At 38.9% G+C, this 18,784-nt stretch overlaps 1 protein-coding gene across 1 annotated transcript in view; it reads left to right on the forward strand.

The window, feature by feature from the left end:
- LOC124154405 overlaps nucleotides 1-18,477 on the forward strand; it is a 39,044-nt gene extending 20,567 nt beyond the window's left edge. The window contains exons 2-6 of the mRNA XM_046528110.1: nucleotides 361-461; nucleotides 5,493-5,608; nucleotides 11,172-11,323; nucleotides 11,453-11,609; nucleotides 18,038-18,477. Coding sequence (XP_046384066.1) covers nucleotides 361-461; nucleotides 5,493-5,608; nucleotides 11,172-11,323; nucleotides 11,453-11,609; nucleotides 18,038-18,164 — 653 coding nt within the window. The 3' untranslated portion in view covers nucleotides 18,165-18,477. The remainder of the gene's footprint in view (nucleotides 1-360; nucleotides 462-5,492; nucleotides 5,609-11,171; nucleotides 11,324-11,452; nucleotides 11,610-18,037) is intronic.
- The last annotated feature ends 307 nt before the right edge of the window (nucleotides 18,478-18,784 follow it).

Raw genomic sequence — 18,784 nt, forward strand, 5'->3', positions numbered from 1 at the left:
AAAATAAGCTGGAAAAATATATTTTTATACTCCTAGGAGACTTATTATAAGGAACGATTCAATGGTATGTGGGAGGGTCCTCATAAGTACCCTTTTATCCCACCAGAAAAAATACTTAACTCAGCCATAGCACCTGGTGTCATACACTTGGAAAGGAACTGTTTGTATTCTAGGACATTCTAGGATTTCGCTATAGAGATATACTCCTCAAGCAGATTTCTTCTCTAGCCAACAAAATATCACATGAGCTGGTAGTCCACGTCATGAAATTTGAAACTAATTACTGACGTATTTTTACTACTGTAACATGACTGTCAATGGTACTATGCCATTTAATTTCTCTTTATTTCTTACCTGCAGGTACATGTGTGCCTCTATTTATTTTGGTGGCATCTGATTCACTTTTAGCAACACCCCCACCAGAGAGTGACTACGAAGAATGTTCAAGAAAGGCTATGAATGTAAGTTCACCCCCTCCAATTTTCTGTCTGTTTCTGCAGACTGAATATATCATTGAGGGGCACAATTTTTTGGGGTAAAATAGGTAAGCAACAATTCTGTGACTTCTTTTTCCATTTTTTTCTAAGGACAAAATGAAAGATTATTTATCACAATTCATGTATGCAAAATATTCTCAGAAAATTCTACCTCATTCGTTTTCAAATGCTTGGAAATGAGTGCAAATTTATGCAGTTAGTAAATGCACAAATAGTTACATATTTGCAAATGGAAATGTGGTATACCAGATCACAACCATTTTTGTCAAATGCACACAAGATAAGTTACTGATATAGAATATCTAATCCAGTGGGGAAAAAATGAATTATCCTTTATTGATAAATAAATGGGATTCTTCTCTCCTGGGTAAATATCCTATATCTGTCATTTATCTGGTGTTTATCTGATTTGATTTGTTTTGGTTTCACACCCCGTGGGCTCGGGTTAAAATCAGAGAATTTATAGAGACTGCCCGATCCCTACTTGAATGTTGTGTATAGGACATTTCAAGGACAACACTCCATCCGTCGGATGGGAAGTTGAGCCATGGTCCCCTTGGTGCCTATTGTTAAGAGCAGGCTAATTATGACACCGGTTTGCTCTCCACCCTTCCTTACCTACCCTTCCCTCATGGCTCAAATGACTTAAGCTGTCGGTCGCCTCCTCCAAATACCGTACCACACCATTTATCTGATTTGATTGTTTGTGTATTTAATGGCTTCATAAAAATCATGCAACCGTTCAAAAACAGTCTGAAATGGAAAGACAGAGCATTGCATGGAGTATTCCAAGCAGTGGTGGATCTATGGGGGGGGTATGGAGACCCCCCCATTGGGTCGAAACACACACTAGGTGAAATCAAAGTACATATTTGTGGGTTACGTCTTTATACAAAAGTGTTTAGTTATATTTTCCTACATATTTACCTTCTTTAACGAATTGAGATACAAATTAGCTCTAAACTTACGGCTTATTTTACACTCTTTTGGTATGTTACAATACAGTGGCAGATCCAGAGAGGCACACCCCCCCCCCAGAAATTCAATATTTACACTAGATAGAATCGTAATCTGAACCCCCCCCCCTTAGTCCCTATCCCGGATCTGCCACTGATTGCAAGTATATCTATTAAACCTTACTACATTCAACCAGTGGCGCAGCGAGGAGGGGGTGGAGGTTTGGGGGATTAAACCCCCCCCCTCCCCCCCCAGAGATCAGAGAAATTTTCAATTTTACTTAATTGGATTGCAATTACTTATGGAATAGTGTAAGGATTAATTAACCCTTTCCACTTCCATTAATTTTCTCTGAATATTCTCTACTAATTTATTTCTTCTATGGTTTTCTGTGGTGGTGAAATCAAAGTACCGTACAAGCGCGTGTAAGAGGCGCACCTTTTTTCCCAGATATTGCAGCCGAAAATGGGGGTGCGCCTCTTACACAAACTTCTTATCTTCCCCCCCTCCCCTTCACCGGTTGCAAGTTCAAGGGGAACTGAGTGGCCTTGGTTTTCAGCGTGAGTCAGTCATCTGAAACCCTGGGTCAAAATCAAGCGGCAGGCAGGGGAGTTTCTCCCTTAGTGACGTATTTTTAAAATGCTCCTGTTTGAATTTCTTGCAAGCATCGCGCCGTCACGTCGGTACCCCAGAGGTGAACATTGAAAAGATCGCGCGGGGTGATTCGCTCCGGAGCACGCGCTAAATTTATTGCCACGAGTGGGTATCCCGCGGCATTTATACTGCATATAGTAATATTGGTGTCAAAACCTGCGGTTGAAAAATTCGAACGAGTGTGCTCATTGTTGGACTTAATGGTGGATAGAAGAAATCGGAAATGCTTATAAGTGAAGAGCGCTGAAGGGGAGGTCGAGGGGAAGAGGGCTCCCTCCCCTCCGTATTTAAAGCTACGAGCGAAGGAGCAAGGGAAGAACACGTCCGATCTTGCATGTGACGTTGTTGCCTTTAAAGCGAAGGCGCAGCAATGTCATATACGCAGTTTGCGTTGCCTGAGTTTCCAGTACGTCTCGTCTTGTTTGAATGCGCTTATGCTACGCTTGTTTCTTCCGAAATTGTGCTGTTTAGACTATGTTGAATATTAGTAGCCTTATTTTAGCTATAAATCTTTGTGTCAATCAATTAGAGCTCAAAAAACTTAAATGCTGTAAGATATACGTCACGATAGGTGTAATTCTTTTTAGAACCTCGTGCGTGTCATACAATTGCTAAAAGATATCAAGATATCTTCGAGCTCAGAAGGTGACTCACGTAGCATTTGACCTCCAGAAACTCGGGGCATTGAACCTGGTAGACCGAAAAAGGTCAGTTGGTGGAATGGGGTAGGGATGAAACATGTTTCCATTGTTCCCCTTTAACTTGATATTTTCCTGTGGAGTCTCGGAAAGGAAAAAAACGGCAGAGGCATTAGCTGATGGAGAGCCGAGTGTAGTTCCGTTAGGCCCCTTGCACACACACCGATTTTGGACGGCCGGTAAAATATTGGCCGATATTTTACCGGCGAAGCGATGCTTGCACACACGCTGGATTTTTACCGGTCAAACGATACGTTGTTAAGTTTTTGAGCCGGCGTCGGCGATCCACAGTGACAATAGCCGGCAGCTAACCGGCATTTTGCCGGTGCCGGCGTGTGGTCGGTACGTGTGCAAGCTCCAATGCTCTCCCATTGTTCACTATTGGAATGTGGACGGCCGATATTTTACCGGCCGTCCAAAATCGGTGCGTGTGCAAGGGGCCTTAAATCTACGACGTGGTTATTATCCTACGGCGCTGAGATTGCCCCGATTGTTGTTCAATCTCTTGGGAAAGCTCATACCATTTGCCTGTCGTGTTTTGCCTTAAAATTTTCCACGGCTGCAATTCTATTGCAATACTCCTGCGAGAGCTTTTAAACAAAATTGTTCGTGAGTAGGACAAGCAACGTAGAGCGATGGCGTATGCAAAGAGAGGATCGGAACTCTTTCTACTCCCTCTTATGCCGCCGTAGTTATCAAAATTTCCTCTTTCAAATAGTACTGAAAGAGGACATTTCGATAACTGTCGAAATTCCAGACATACGTCTGCAACACCGCACGATAGAATTAAAAAAATGTCGAAAAATTTTTTTTCTTTATAGCTTCGATCCTCAAAATAGGGGTGCGCCTGTTACACGTATGCGCCTCTTACACAAGCTTATACGGTACATATTTGTGGGTTACGTCTTTATACAAAAGTGTTTAGTTATATTTTCCTACATATTTACCTTCTTAAACAAATTGAGATACAAATTCGCTCTAAACTTATGGCCTATTTTACACTCTTTTGGTATGTTACAATACCGTGGCAGATCCAGAGAGGGACACCCCCCCCCCCCGGATATTCAAATTTACACTAAATAGAATCGTAATCTTAGCCCCCCCTCCTTGTCCCTATCCTGGATCTGCCACTGATTGCAAGTATATCTATTAAACCTTACTACATTCAACCAGTGGCGCAGCGAGGGGGGGTGGAGGTTTGGGGGATTGAACCCCCCCCAGAGATCAGAGAAATTTTCAATTTTAATCCATTTTACTTAATTGGATTACAATTACTTATAGAATAGTGTAAGGATTAATTATCCCTTTCCACTTCCATTAATTTTCTCTGAATATCGTGCTTCTATTCTCTACTTATTTATCGTTTCTGCGGTTCTTTTTCAAATGGTAGGTAAGGATTAGACATTTTGTAATTTGAAATCAACGTAGAACCGTGAAGAAACAATGTGATTATTAAATATGGAGAACATAGCTATCGCTACTCGAATAAAACATTTTAATCCTTCCAGCATCATGTTTCATGAAATATGAATTATTTATGTATACAATGAATGTTTTAACATTGCTAAGCTTTCATAATAATTATATTGTTACTCTAAATAGTACTAAACTAATGAAAATCCAATGACGAGATACACTCGTCATTACGTGGTTTGCCATCGCAAGTTCATGACCAGCTAGACTCGTCATTACAGTGCAAGGGGTCAAATATCCCTTAGAAGGCCATAAAACTCACCTATTTGAACCATTTATCTTAAAAATCTTTTGGGGAGGCCCCCTGCATCTCCCGCATACCCTGGTGGGTATCCCATAGACTTCCCACCTTCTCTGGGCAGCTATCCCAATAGGGTAGTTTCCTTCATCAAAGAAAACGAAAGCCATTGATTGCGATTCATTACCCACCATTAGTGTATTCATAATATACAAATTATTTAGTTTTATAAATACCGGTTTAGACGAATGGCAATGGTCAATTTTTATCCTCATTTGAAAAAAGCCAGATTGGTACCCATGTGATGCCACTCCACGTGACGTCACAGGGACTTAGTTTCTATACGAGTAGATAGGAGTTTTACATTGTCTGAGATTACCAATGCATGCATGAGGCACAGAGCTCAGGTAAACATGTGTTAATAATCATATTAAAACTGGCTAAGGTCGGAAAGTTTTCTTCGTTTGATAAGGTATTAATAATCCTTATTTAAGCCAAGCGCTACCAGCTAGCAGGGTACTCAGCTACCTGCTAGCATCCTGCGTCGTATCAGCACTCAAACCCTCGCCCCAAGGTCACCTAACTTGCGGCAGCGGGAATCAGAACGACGTCACATGGAGTTTTCCTGGCATTCATACTTAGCCGTCGCGTTTTCGCGTGCTTGAAAAATTTCACTTTTCATTTAATCGCAAAAAATTGATATCATCATTTAAGAATCTGAAAGCGTGAAATACGTACTCCAGGAGTAATAATCTTTCTATTTAGGCAATAAAAAAATAATAGGAAACCACCCTATTGTCAAATTTTCTGACTTGTTGAGATCCACAGCTAACACACGTTTTCAAATATTGTTTCTATTTATTGAGTCAAATACTCTTGTAACAGAGATGTGACTTTTTTATCATGAATTCCATCCCACATATTTATCATATTCTAATAACATGTATTTTTATGGTGCATTTAAACTTATTTCAGGTCCAGTGCACTGTGTTCGATAAATGCATGGAAAAAATATTCACTGAGGAAGGCATGAAGGAAACAGAGGAAATGTATAGTGGCACTGACTGTGTCTATTGCAAGCATTTTTGCAGGTGAGGAAATATTACATTCACCCTCATTCATTTTGCAAGGAGGTAGTGTAGATAGATGAATAGTGTTACGGTCAACTTTTTTTTGTGAGACTCTGTCAGTATCCTCCTCAGGATTTGGCTTCTTTGTCAAACTTATTTAGAATTAACTTACTCTTAACTATATATGGTTACACATGTAAGGTCAAGACCTGAGACTATTCTGCCACATGATTGTTGTGTACTCAAATGAAGACCAACACGTTCGGATGCAGGGCAAGGACTGCCGCCAAAATGGCGGAGTCCAACTTTATTCCGTTAAACAACTGACATATGAAATACACTCACAATATACTACATCCCTCCCCAGGGAGAAAAAAAAAGTTTACAACATAAATAATGCAAGAGATAAAAGATTTTTTAAAGATAATAATAATAAATCACATACAAAAAAGCAAATTACACTCATTCACAAATTCAATCTCTTTTTCGGCACTCTCTGTATCAGGGGATATCGTCTTTCACAAGTGTCAACACTTTCTCTGGCATGGGCACTCGACATTTCACTTACCCCAACTCCCGCATGTTTATTGGAGGACAGTCTCTTAGACTCCCAGTAGCCCACAGGCTCACATTCTTCATCAGGGGTGGACACAGGCACTGAGGGGAACACTGACATTAGGCTGGCTAACCCATTTGAGATTTCCCTACTTTGATTCGTTCCATCACAAACTTTGAGAGGCCCCTTTTTTAATTCACTGCACTTGGATCCCACACTTCTCATTTGGTTGATGTGGCAATGCCACCGCTGTCCATTTTCCGTGAGGACGCGGTAGTTTCGGGAACCCAAAACATCCTCCACTGTGGCCTGCACCCAGTCTCTCGTGCCACCTCTGTTGTAGGCTGTGACCCACACTTCGTCGCCCACCTTGAAAATCCTCAACCCATCACCACTCTCTCTCTCCTTCTGAAAACTCTGTTTTAGGGCCACTGTCGAACTCAGATTCGGTTTCAGGAGTATCAGTCAAGACCTCAGTGTGCGACCAAACATAAGTTTGCTGGGTGACTCTCCTGTGACACTATGAGGGCTTATCCTACAATTAAACAGGTATTGTGGTAAAGCAATGTGCAATGGAACCCCTGAATGTAACAGTTTTAATTTTATTTTTAAAACATTTAACTAAATTTTCTGCGGCCCCATTTGTGGCTGGATGGTACGGAGGAGAGAATGTATGAAAAATTCCATTTAATTTACAAAACTGTTGAAACTCTCCTGAAGTAAAAGGTGAACCATTGTCACTAACAATTTCTTCTGGCAGACCAAAAATTGAAAACAATCCCTGCAAATGATTAACAATTTCCCCAGTTCCCCCATTCTTTAACTGGACCACCTCAGGCCATTTGGTTGAACTATCAACCACTACTGAGAAAATTTTATTCAAAAATGGACCAGCCAAATCAATGTGTAAGTGCGTCCATGGCCTTTCCGGCCTATCCCAGCACTTGAGTGGTCCTTTTACTGGTAATGGTTTATTTACGGCACACAGCTCGCACGATCCCACCAAGGACTCCAGAGACTCATCCAACTTTGGCCACCAAACATAAGACCGTGCCAAGGATTTCATTTTAACAATCCCCTGGTGGCCTGCATGCAATTCCCTCAAAACCAAGGATCTCAATTTATCTGGAATACATAATAACCCCAGAGTATGCATCCCTGCTCCACAGTCAGCTCATTCTTCCTGTGCATAAAGGGTTTGAACTCTACATCAGGTTTGGTAGGCCACCCAAACATACAAAAATCTAGCACCCTACTAAGCAATGGGTCCCTTTGTGTCTCTTGGCAAATGTCTTTTGCCTTTACAGGGAGGAACTCTCTCTCACCTAACTCAATATATGCAAAATCTTTCACATCAGCTTCCTCTCTCTGTAAGGGTAACCTTGAAAGGCCATCCGCTACTTTATTGTCTGCATCTCTAATGTACCGGATTTGAAAATAATACCCCTATAAAATTATAGCCCAATGCTGTAACCTATTGGCTGCCATTTGAGGAATTCCTTTCTTTTCCCCAAAGATATACAGAAGCGCCTTGTGGTCAGTTCTTAAAATAAAATTTCTTCCATAAATATACTGATTGAACTTTTGAACCCCAAACATTATTGCCAAGGCCTCCCGATCAATTTGTGAGTAATTTCTCTCAGCTTTACTGAGAGACCTTGAGGCAAAGGCAATGGGCCTTCCCTGTCCATTTGCAAACCGGTGCACTAAAACTGCCCCAAGGCCAAAAGGGGATGCATCGCACTCTAAAATTACTGGAAGAGATGGACTGTAATGCGCCAAAACTCTGCCTGAAACAATCGATGCTTTCACTGATTCAAAGGCCTTATCACACTCCCTTGTCCAAATAAAATCAGATTCTTTCCGGAGGAGACTGTGTAAGGGAGCCAATTTAGATGCTAAATTTGGTAGAAACTTTGAATAATACTACACCAATCCCAAGAAGGCTCTCAACTGAGACACATTCTCGGGAATCGGGGACTTGGTGATGGCCTCAATTTTGGAATTAGTAGGATGAAGTCCCTTTTTATCTAATCGGTGGCCCAGAAACTCCACAGACTCGAGCATAAACTTGCATTTCCCTTTGTTAACTTTGAACCCTAAATCAGCCAACTTATTCAGCACCCTTTCTAGGTTCATCAAATGATTCTCATTATTATTCCCAATTATGATAATATCATCCTGAAAGGAGGCAGTTCCTTTCAACCCCTGCATGGCTTGATCCATGATTCTCTGGAAAATGGCTGGGGCTGACGCCACTCCAAATGGTAATCTAGCATAACGGAACTACCCTCTATGCGTGTTTATGGTACAGGTCTCCTGGGATTTTTCATCTAACTCTAACTGCTGAAAGGCCTGAGACAAGTCAATTGTGGAGAATTTCTCTCCGCCCTGCAATTTACAAAAAATTTCCTCCATGCGTGGTGAGGGGTATCTCTTAATTTCCAAGTTAGGGTTGAGTGTAATCTTAAAATCCCAACAAATTCTAACTCTGCCATCGCTCTTTGCTACTGGGACAATAGGGGTTGCCCATGCACTGAACTCGACCGGATACAAAATACCCAGGTTAACCAACCTATCCAGCTCCTTATCCACCCGGTTTTTGAGAACGAATGCTAACGCCCTAGGAGCACGATACACAGGTCTTGTACCCTCCTTTAAACTCGAAGAAACTTTTCCCTTACTAAAAGTCCCTAACCCATCGTCCGTAATGAGGGGAACTTCCTTAAGATGCCCTCTAATGTCGCAACCGACCTTTCCGCCCCTAAGTGAAGTATCTGAAAGCTAAACTTAAAGGTTTTCAGCCAATCTCTGCCCAAAATGGGAGGACCACCATTCCTCACGACGAAAAGGGGTAGTTTGTATGGGGCTCCCTGAAACTGCACATGCAGCCGAATGATACCCAGCAGCCTAATGCATTCACTAGAATAGGTTCTTAGTTTCACATTCGTGTATTCCAAAGGGGAATTTAAGAATACCTTTTGTAGCAGTCCTCTGATACTGCTGAAATGGCAGAACCTGTATCAATCTCCATGCCCAGTTCAGTACCATCAATGTTAACTGTTATTTTCCACATCGTACAATCAACCCCGGACCTTAAATTAAACAAAGCTGGGAACGCATTTTCCCTGAGGTCCCTTACTCTCTCATTACTCTCCCACACTCTAGTATCCCCACACACCCGTATTCCTCTGGGGCTTTCACTCTATTCCTTTTGGAATTGGTTCAAATTCTGGTGCTGAAGGTCAAGAACTGGTTGAACAAAGATACGAAGAACCTAACCAACCCAATTCCAGTATAAATATTGTATGTTAAAAGGGTTTTTTCTTTTAAAAAACTTGTGATCCTCCAATTAGTCTCAAATTTACCTAGTTGTGATGTTAGCAGCTAGTTCTGCAACACTCCACTAGACCTTGGAATTTATTTATTTATTTCTACACCACCAAAAATAGCACTTTAGAACGGGGTTTTTGTGATAACATTTAACAAATTAACGCACACCAGCATCGATACCCTGGATAAGAGTAATTTAACCAGGCAGGACTCGAACCTACGACCTTTGGTTTAGAGCAGTCGTGGACTTTACCCCACCACCACCAAGGCTGCCAAAAATCATGATACAGTAAAACCTCTATGTAGTGAACCTCTTTACATCATTAACCTCCATACATCATACCACCCCTACGGTCCTGTCTGATTTACATGTAAATTTATAGGCAAACCTCTATGTAGTGAACCTCTTTATATTGTAAAACCTCCTATGATAAGTGGATAAGTGGATACTTATCATACCAAGGAGATCCCCCCGAGACGGCCTAACTACCTCCGCAAATCGTACCGAGACAACTGGAGACCATTAATGCAGCCGTGATTACCTACATCGAATGACATTTTCAGCAATGAATGTTTCACTCTTTTTTTTCTTATATACCTTTAATATGCTGTAATTTTCACGTTAATCATTAGTTGTGGCCATTTGGTTCCATATGAGAGCATACCTAACAGTAAATAAGAAAAAAGGTATCCAACTATCCTAATCATTTTAAGTGACTGTCGAATTGAGAGAGCTCACATCGTTTTCTCTCTAATCATGGTAAAAATCACTCTATTGCGCTCGCTTTCTGTAGTTATTAAATTATAAATATATGTTCACTAATGCATGCATGTTTGTTTAAACACATAAATATAATGGTTTAAAAGACAGTAGTGCCTTTCATTTCCAAAGAATATGAAAAAATGGTGCCTATCACTAAAACCTCTCTATAGTGAACCTCCATACATCAAATTGCCCAAATTTTGGTCCCCTCCATCACGATGTAAAGAGGTTTTACTGTATCATCAAAAATCATGGAATTAGAGATATCCATGTAAAGAATGAATCGACGGGTGCTCACCAAGGGCAGATCAAGGATTGTTTTCTGGGGGTGGAGGAAGGGCACCAGGGTATGTCAGTTAAATTGGTCTATTTGGGATTAAAAACTACATGCAACAATTACCATATGAAATATACTCTTAATTGTAATATAAAAGTTATTTATAAGTAAATATTTATAACTTTTATATTAAAATATAAAATTTATTGATGTTCGTGTTAAAAATCTCGTCAATTTTTTTGGGCGTCTGGGGGGGGGGACGAGCCCCCTCCCTAAATCTGCCTATGGTGCTCACCATGCAACAGTGGCGGAAACATATGCAGATGCACTCCCCCCTTATAGGGCCGTCCATATTGCCGAACATTACAGAACCGCAATTGTACCTTTTTTAAACCATAAGATGTCATTGTCTTATATATGGTAGGTATATGGGTTTAATCATTAAAAAAAAACTTTCTTAAACTTTGCATGTGACTTGATTATTTTTTTACTAGCATAAAAGTAAATGTGACCCCCCTTGAGTTTCTTCTGTATCCACCACTGCATTGCAATAATGTAATGTTTGTTCATCAATTTTGTGCAGTGAAATTTGCTGTCATCATGCCTATACCTACATATTAAAGCTGTATATGTATATTCATATTTTCTCTGGCAGAAATGAAGATAAGGTAGTGGATTGTGTAAGGAAGTCCACGCAATCCCTCAAGAACCTTTCAGATACATCTGTAACTATGGTTCCATTTGGATCACAGCTGGTGGTGGAATTCATCTCTGCTCTTTGTGAAAAGGATGCCAAAATATGCCTCAGTGAGTGACTTATGCCAATCTAATCAAGCAACACATTACGTTTCAAATTTTGATAGAAAATGTATTGAAAACTCTCATTAATTATCACTTGTTCTCTTTTATTTTAACTATGTATATGTAATTTATCAGCCCAAGCAGCGCAAGAAAATATAGACTGCTGTCAAAGAATTCACAATGAGTGTTCTAAGTATCATCTCATGAACTTTAGGAATCCATATATTGTCTTGAGCTGTGGCAGAGAAAATCCTGCAGAGAGTGATCCCCCCACAATAGAGATGGCTTGTCAGTAAGTATACAAAAACTACAAGTACACTTTTTCATTTTCGATGCAATAACTGAATATTTAACTTGATTTTTTGGGTTAATATTTTAAATGTTCATTCCAAGGATTGGTCACAATCAGTGGTGTTGTAAGGCGGGGTTCCAGAGGATCTGGATCCCCCCAAAATATAAAAACACACTCACATAGTTTGCTTCATAAAATAAAAACAATATGTTGAAACATCGTGAACTTAAAAAAGATTTCTTTTTTTAAGAAAAGTTTTTTCGGTGATAAAAAGGCGTTAAAATTTGCTTAAAACCTTGTATTTACTAAATACCCTGTTTTCAAAAAATTTTCCCTCTGGTTTTGGACCTCCCCCCCACCCGATGAAATTCCTGGCTACCCCACTGGTCACAATTTTTCTTACAATGGGAAATTATCATAGTTCACAAGTGACCATAGGCATGTCCAAGTTGGTGCCGTGTTTCCAAGGACCAATCACTAATGGGTACAGGAGTAACTTTCAACACCAAAACAGTCTAATACATATAAACAGTCAATTGAATGGTAAAACCTATGATGAGGAATGGGTAAAAGCCTAAGTAATTTGAGATAGTTCAGACCAGGCGCCCAGCAAGGAATTAAGGTTAGGGGGGTTTTAGGAGCAACTAGTACTGGGGGTATGGAATACGGGTGCCCTCCCCCAAGAAAATTTTTAAGAGAAATGGTGATTTTTACGGCTTTCTGAGGGTTATTTTATCAATCCTTACGCTATTCTATATGTAATATTTATCCAATTAAGTAAAATGGATTGAATTTTAAAATTTCTTTCAGCTCTGGGGAGGGTTTTATCCCCCAAACCCCCCCTTCACTGTGTCACTGATTCAGACTGCCATCAAAGAATTCGCTCACAGAGTTTAAAATATCATTGTATGAACTTAACCCCGGAGAGGGCACATGACGAAATGTTGCGTTAGTAGGCGCATAAAAAAATATGTCTTTTTCTCTTTATTTGGAATGATACAGTTATGTTGTGCTCTTTCTTAAAAATAGGTCCGACAAATTAGAATGATACTAAATATTTACTTTTACACTAAGACCAAAAAATTGATAATGGGAGTAATGTATTCAACCGAAGTTTCCTATGCACATTATTTGACATTCGGCAACGTATTTGATGTCAACTTTACAACTTTGAGTTTCAAGGCATGAAAAATCTTATCAAACAAGCTGAATGTAATGTTCTATGTGCTAAAGGAGAAAAAAATAATTAGCTCTCGTGAAAGGAAAAAGCTCAGGGGAAGACCTGTGGCTCGGAAGAGGAACATGGACGGGCAGGTGGGGTGTAGGTGGACACCCCAGGACACTTTAACTCATTCCGATCCCAAACTTCAATGAAATTTTTATGGGATACTGGCAGTATTTTGTTAAAATGCAGGAGACTTGAAGGTGTAAGAACTAATAACACTGTAGATACCACGATTTATGCACAATGGGTCAAAGGAGAACCATGGGGTGTCATTAACACCCCACGTGCCCTTTCGAGGGTTAAGGAATCCTTATTTTGTCGTGAAATAGCAGCTTGTAAACTCTTTTGCCCTTGGTATGATTTGTTGGTATTTTATTGGAAAGCACTGGTAGTTGTAAATGAATTAAATGCAATAACTCTTCATATTTTAAAAGTTTTAGTAGTACCGTATTTTAACTTCACACACATAAGGATTGTTAACAAATACAGATCAATAAACAATCTTGGTAACCAACCAACAGAGACAAAACACAACTGAAAATTACAAATGTCAACACCCCCCCATAATTGAAGATGTGCTGAAACAGCTCTTTAGCATTTCCATCAAATGAATTACAAATTTTTTAAAATTATTTTTAAACCATGCCTAAACCTCTCATACATTTTTCATGTTTTATATGATTTAAGCCCTTGGTAAGTATGTCAGCTGTCATTTCCTCAGTGGAGAGAAAAACTACGTTTATATTACCGTTTTCTACTTGTTCTCTAACAAAATGGTATTTCACATCTACATGCTTCATTCTATCATGGAAAACAGGATTTTCTGCTAACTTGAGAGCGCTCTGATTGTCCTCAAAAATAGTAATAATTTCTTGTTCCTGAAATAATTCGGAAATAAGATGTTTTAGATGAATAGCCTCTCTAGTAGCCTCGGAAAGAGCAATATATTCTGCCTCACAAGACGATTGGGCAACACATTTTTGTTTTCTACTACTCCAGGAGACTGGTCCACCTGCACAAGTGAAAACATATCCAGAGTATGAATGCCTATCATTTAGATCATTTGCAAAATCTGCATCAGAAAAACCAAAAATAGGCTTCCCAGTGCATTTGTATGTGAGTCCCATTTCCATAGTACCTTTTAGATAACGAAGTACCCGCTTGGCCATCTTCCAGTGTATATCTGTATGCTTCTTATTAAACTGGGAGAGATAGCTAGTAATGAAGGAAATATCTGGCCGCGTGTTGACGGAGAGATACATGAGAGTTCCAATTAATGACTGGTACGGGACATCTATGATATCCTTACCCTTCTCTTTCATTTGACTAACGTCAACTGGGGTCGAAACAATCTTACAATCTTCCATGCCAAAACTCTTTAAAGCATCTTTAATGTATTGTTTCTGGTCTATCTTGAATACTCCCCTCTTCTCATCTCTTGTAAAATTCATTCCCAGGGCATGTTTGATCTTGCCAAGATCCTTAATGACAAATCTCTTCTTCAATTCTTCCTTCAATTTCTTCTTTTCTTTCTCATCATTGGAGAATATAAAGAAATCATCAACATATAATGTAATAATAACTATTTTAGTTCCAATATGTTTAAAGTAGACACAGGGTTCATGTTTTGATTTAATATACCCTATCTCATACAATAACTTGTGAACTGTTTTGTTCCAAGCACGACTAGCCTGCTTGAGTCCATAAATAGACTTCTGTAATAGACAAACCTTCTTCTCTTCACCTACAGCTATGAAACCTTCTGGTTGTGTCATATAGATGGTTTCATCTAAAGTGGCATTTAAAAAAGCAGTTTCGACATCCAGATGTTCAACATCAAGATTCAGTTCTGCTGCCATAGCCAACAGCAAACGGATAGTTGAACCTCTGACTACCGGAGAAAAAGTTTCTTCAAAGTCTATACCATGAGTTTGAGCAAAACCTTTAGCAACTAAACGAGCTTTGTACTTGATGATCTTACCACCATTGTCTCTTTTCAATTTGTAAACCCATTTACATGGTATTACACTTTTATTTGCAACTCGCACTAGCTTCCAAGTTTCATTTTTTCTAAGACACTCTAATTCCTCCATCATTGCTTTCATCCAATGCTCTTTGTCTTCACTTTGCATAGCCTCTTCAAATGTGGTAGGTTCTTTGTCAAAGAAATTTTTTGCTTGTAAAACAACATGATCAGGAAATTGTTTCTTGTTACGTACCCTTTGAGGATATCTAGGACTCTTAGCAGTTTCTTGAACATTAGTCCCAGCTTTATCTTCTGTTGAGTCTGCATTTTCACAAGGAGAATCCAAAAGAATTTTAACAGCAGCCGCAGCTTCATCTTTTGTTGAATCTGCATTTTCATTGTAAGAATCCAAAGGAATTTGAGCATCAGTACTGCTCTCACCGGAAAAATTATTTTCTAAAAAACACAACATCTCTAGCATGGACTACCTACATATAATTAGAAAGATCCCTAAATTTGTAAGCTTTCTTATTCTCACTATATCCTACAAATATATGTTCCTTGCTTTTGCTATCCCACTTCTTGCGTTCCTCCTTTGGAATATGTACAAAAGCTCGGCAGCCAAATACTCTTAAGTGTGTCAAGTTGGGACGCTCACCTGTCCATTTTTCTTCTGGAGTCATTCCTGTAACGGATCTATGAGGTGATTTATTCTTGAGATACGTAGCAGTTCTCACAGCTTCTTCCCAAAATGACTTAGGTAGTCTGGCACTATGCAACATGGAACGAGCCTTCTCCACAATGCTTCTGTTTCCCCTTTCAGCAACACCATTTTGCTGAGGAGTACGGGGTATGGAAGTCTGGTGAATAATTCCTTCTGACTTAAGATAATCTGAGAATTCCCTATTAACATACTCAGAACCATTATCTGATCGTAAAATTTTAATTTTCTGGCCAGTTTGCTTTTCCATGAGGTTTTTAAACTCTTGAAACTTTACTCTAACTTGATCTTTTGTTTTAATGAAATAGGTAAATATCATTCTAGAGTAATCGTCTATAAATACAAGTAAATACTTATTTCCTTCTAATGATTTTACACTGAATGGTCCACAGAGGTCAGAATGAATCAACTCTAGGCATTTAGTCGCCCTTTTACTTTTGATTTTAAGAAAAGGTTCTCGACTCTGTTTCCCTTCTAGACATGCAGTACATACAGTTCTATTTTCCTCAGGGGCGTAATCAACTCCATCAGCTAATCCATTTCTCAGTAGATTCATACCATAGCGGCAGAGATGTCCCAACCTCCAATGCCAAAGAGTTTGCTGAGAAGGGTTAGTTGTAGCAGCCAGGGACTTTTCTGATACCTGTGACTCTATCTTATATAACCCGTTACTGGGAAGAGCAGTCATTAAAACATTCCCTGAAATACTACAATCATTATCATGAAAAAATTTAGCACCTTCTTTCGTAAATACTACAACAAAACCTTTTGAAACACATTTTGACACAGATATAAGATTTGTAGCAAGATTAGGCACATGAACAACTTCAGAAATACTACTAATACTGTTGTTGTTATTACTTTTGTGAATCATGACATCACCTATACTGTCACTCTGCAACTTACGTTTATCAGCACACACAATCTCCAAACCAGAGTTACTTTTAACATTGAACAGAATATCTTTATGAGGAGTCATATGGGCAGTTGCCCCGGAATCCACAAACCAATCATTTTTATTGCTTTGAGCACAACCACCAACACCTAAATCCGAGAATAAAGTGTATTGTTTCTTGTGTAGCTGCTTGTGGGTTGAACTCGATGTCTGTGCCGTTTTCTTGGTCTTGTTTGGACAGTCTGGTTTTTTATGGCCGGGTTGGTTGCATCCATAGCAGACGATACCATCTTGAGAGTTGTTGCGTTTCGGGAACTTCTTTTTCTTCGGAATAGTTCGAGACGCATTGGATGCAAATGCAGTCTCAGTTGCACCATCATTTTTGGACATTTCATTTAAGAGTTTAGTTTTCACCATGTTCACCGTTACTTCAACTCCTGAATTCTCGAGTGCCATTACTAGGGGGTCGTAATGTGAAGGAAGACCTCCAAGCAAAATAGCAACTAAATCCTCATCAGGAATCTCCTTCCCAATATCAGCAAGCTTCTGAGCGGTATCCATTACGGCAGTTAGGTACTCTTCAATGGACGTATAATCTCCGAGGGATAACCGGTACAAAGTCTTTTGAAGGTTAAGTCTCCGGGCAAAACCCTTATCTTCATATGCATCGGCAAGAACTTTCCATGCTTCAGCAGCTGTTTTGCATCTTCTTACATGTATGATAGCGGAATCGTCCACGCACAAACAAATCTTAGCTAGGGCACGCTCATCCTTCCTGGACTTTGAAGCAGCATCAGTATGATCATCATTTGGGTATCCATCAACAGCATGCCACAAGTTTTGATCTATTAAATACGCCTTCAGCTTAAATTTCCAAGTTGGATATCCTTCACGCCCACACAACGGCTTAATGTGAGACGATATACCGGATGCGTCAGACGACATTATGAAGACTTCACTTACTTCTTATAATTTACCAGTGCTGGGCCCATAACCTCTGTTGGTATTTTATTGGAAAGCACTGGTAGTTGTAAATGAATTAAATGCAATAACTCTTCATATTTTAAAAGTTTTAGTAGTACCGTATTTTAACTTCACACACATAAGGATTGTTAACAAATACAGATCAATAAACAATCTTGGTAACCAACCAACAGAGACAAAACACAACTGAAAATTACAAATGTCAACATGATTACTCAAAATTCACTGGTTAGTATAATTGAAAGAGATGGATCATACATTCATTATCATTTTCTATGCAATTTTTACTTTGGTTTCTGTAGCATGATTTCTCAGCAACTTTTGCACCCATTCCCATTAATAACAACTTCTTAATTGGTGGGAAAAGTAGGATAAAGAAAGTTTGAGAGGGAATTAATAGGTAATCCAATAATTCAATGAATGGTTTGTCTAATGATCAATTATCAACACACTACTTTCATGATATTGAAGATATCTCTAGTAATTTAGGTATAAGTCTAATAAGAGATACATATATATTAAGTGAATCGTAAGTATATATACATCTTATTTTAATTTAACAGTAGATGGTATAAAATCAGTTCATATTTATTCCATTAAACATATGTCAAGTATTAACTTATTTTTTTTATTTTAGATCATTGAAGGATTACATGGCATGTGCAGGTGAGAAAGTAATAGAATGCTCAACAGATATGAGAGATGCTGTTTCTGTAGTCACAGAAAAGCTGAGGGACAGTGAAAATTGTAAAAATTTTATTTGAAGAACATTAAAACAAGGAAGTCATTTATGTACATTATTACAATTCTATGTGCTAAAAGAGAATTATTACTTATGTTAGAGAATTATTAATTATCACATTATTACTATCATTATTAATAGAGAATTATTAATTATCACATTATTATTATTATCATTATTATCTAAAATTTGTAATGGACCAACTCATGGGCAGACCCATCGAGGGGCAGGGTGGGGCAGATTTTGCAGCTACCCCTCCCTAGAAGCCAAGATTGCAAAAGTTTTTAAGCAAAATCAGTACTGAATTGAAACAAAAGTATTCAACAAATTTTCTTTAACCCCACGAAAAATGACAAATATGTATTAGTATAAGATTTGTAACTAAAATAAAACTATTTTTTCAAGAAAATATTCCCATAAATCCCATAGCTTGCCCCCCTCCCAAGACCATGGTTTCCCCCCCTCTAGTTATGATCCTCGGTACGCCCTTGGACCAACTTTGTATGCTATTCAATAATAAATTCTTCTCATATTAAAAACATGCAGAAGAGCAATGGCGAAATAATTTTATTCACTGATTTTGTGCACATATTTTTCTATCCCCTCTTTTTGATTTTATTGCTGTTTGCTGGAATTGTATCC

This window comes from Ischnura elegans, chromosome 2, assembly GCF_921293095.1.
Source record: "Ischnura elegans chromosome 2, ioIscEleg1.1, whole genome shotgun sequence".
Lineage (NCBI taxonomy): Eukaryota > Metazoa > Arthropoda > Insecta > Odonata > Coenagrionidae > Ischnura > Ischnura elegans.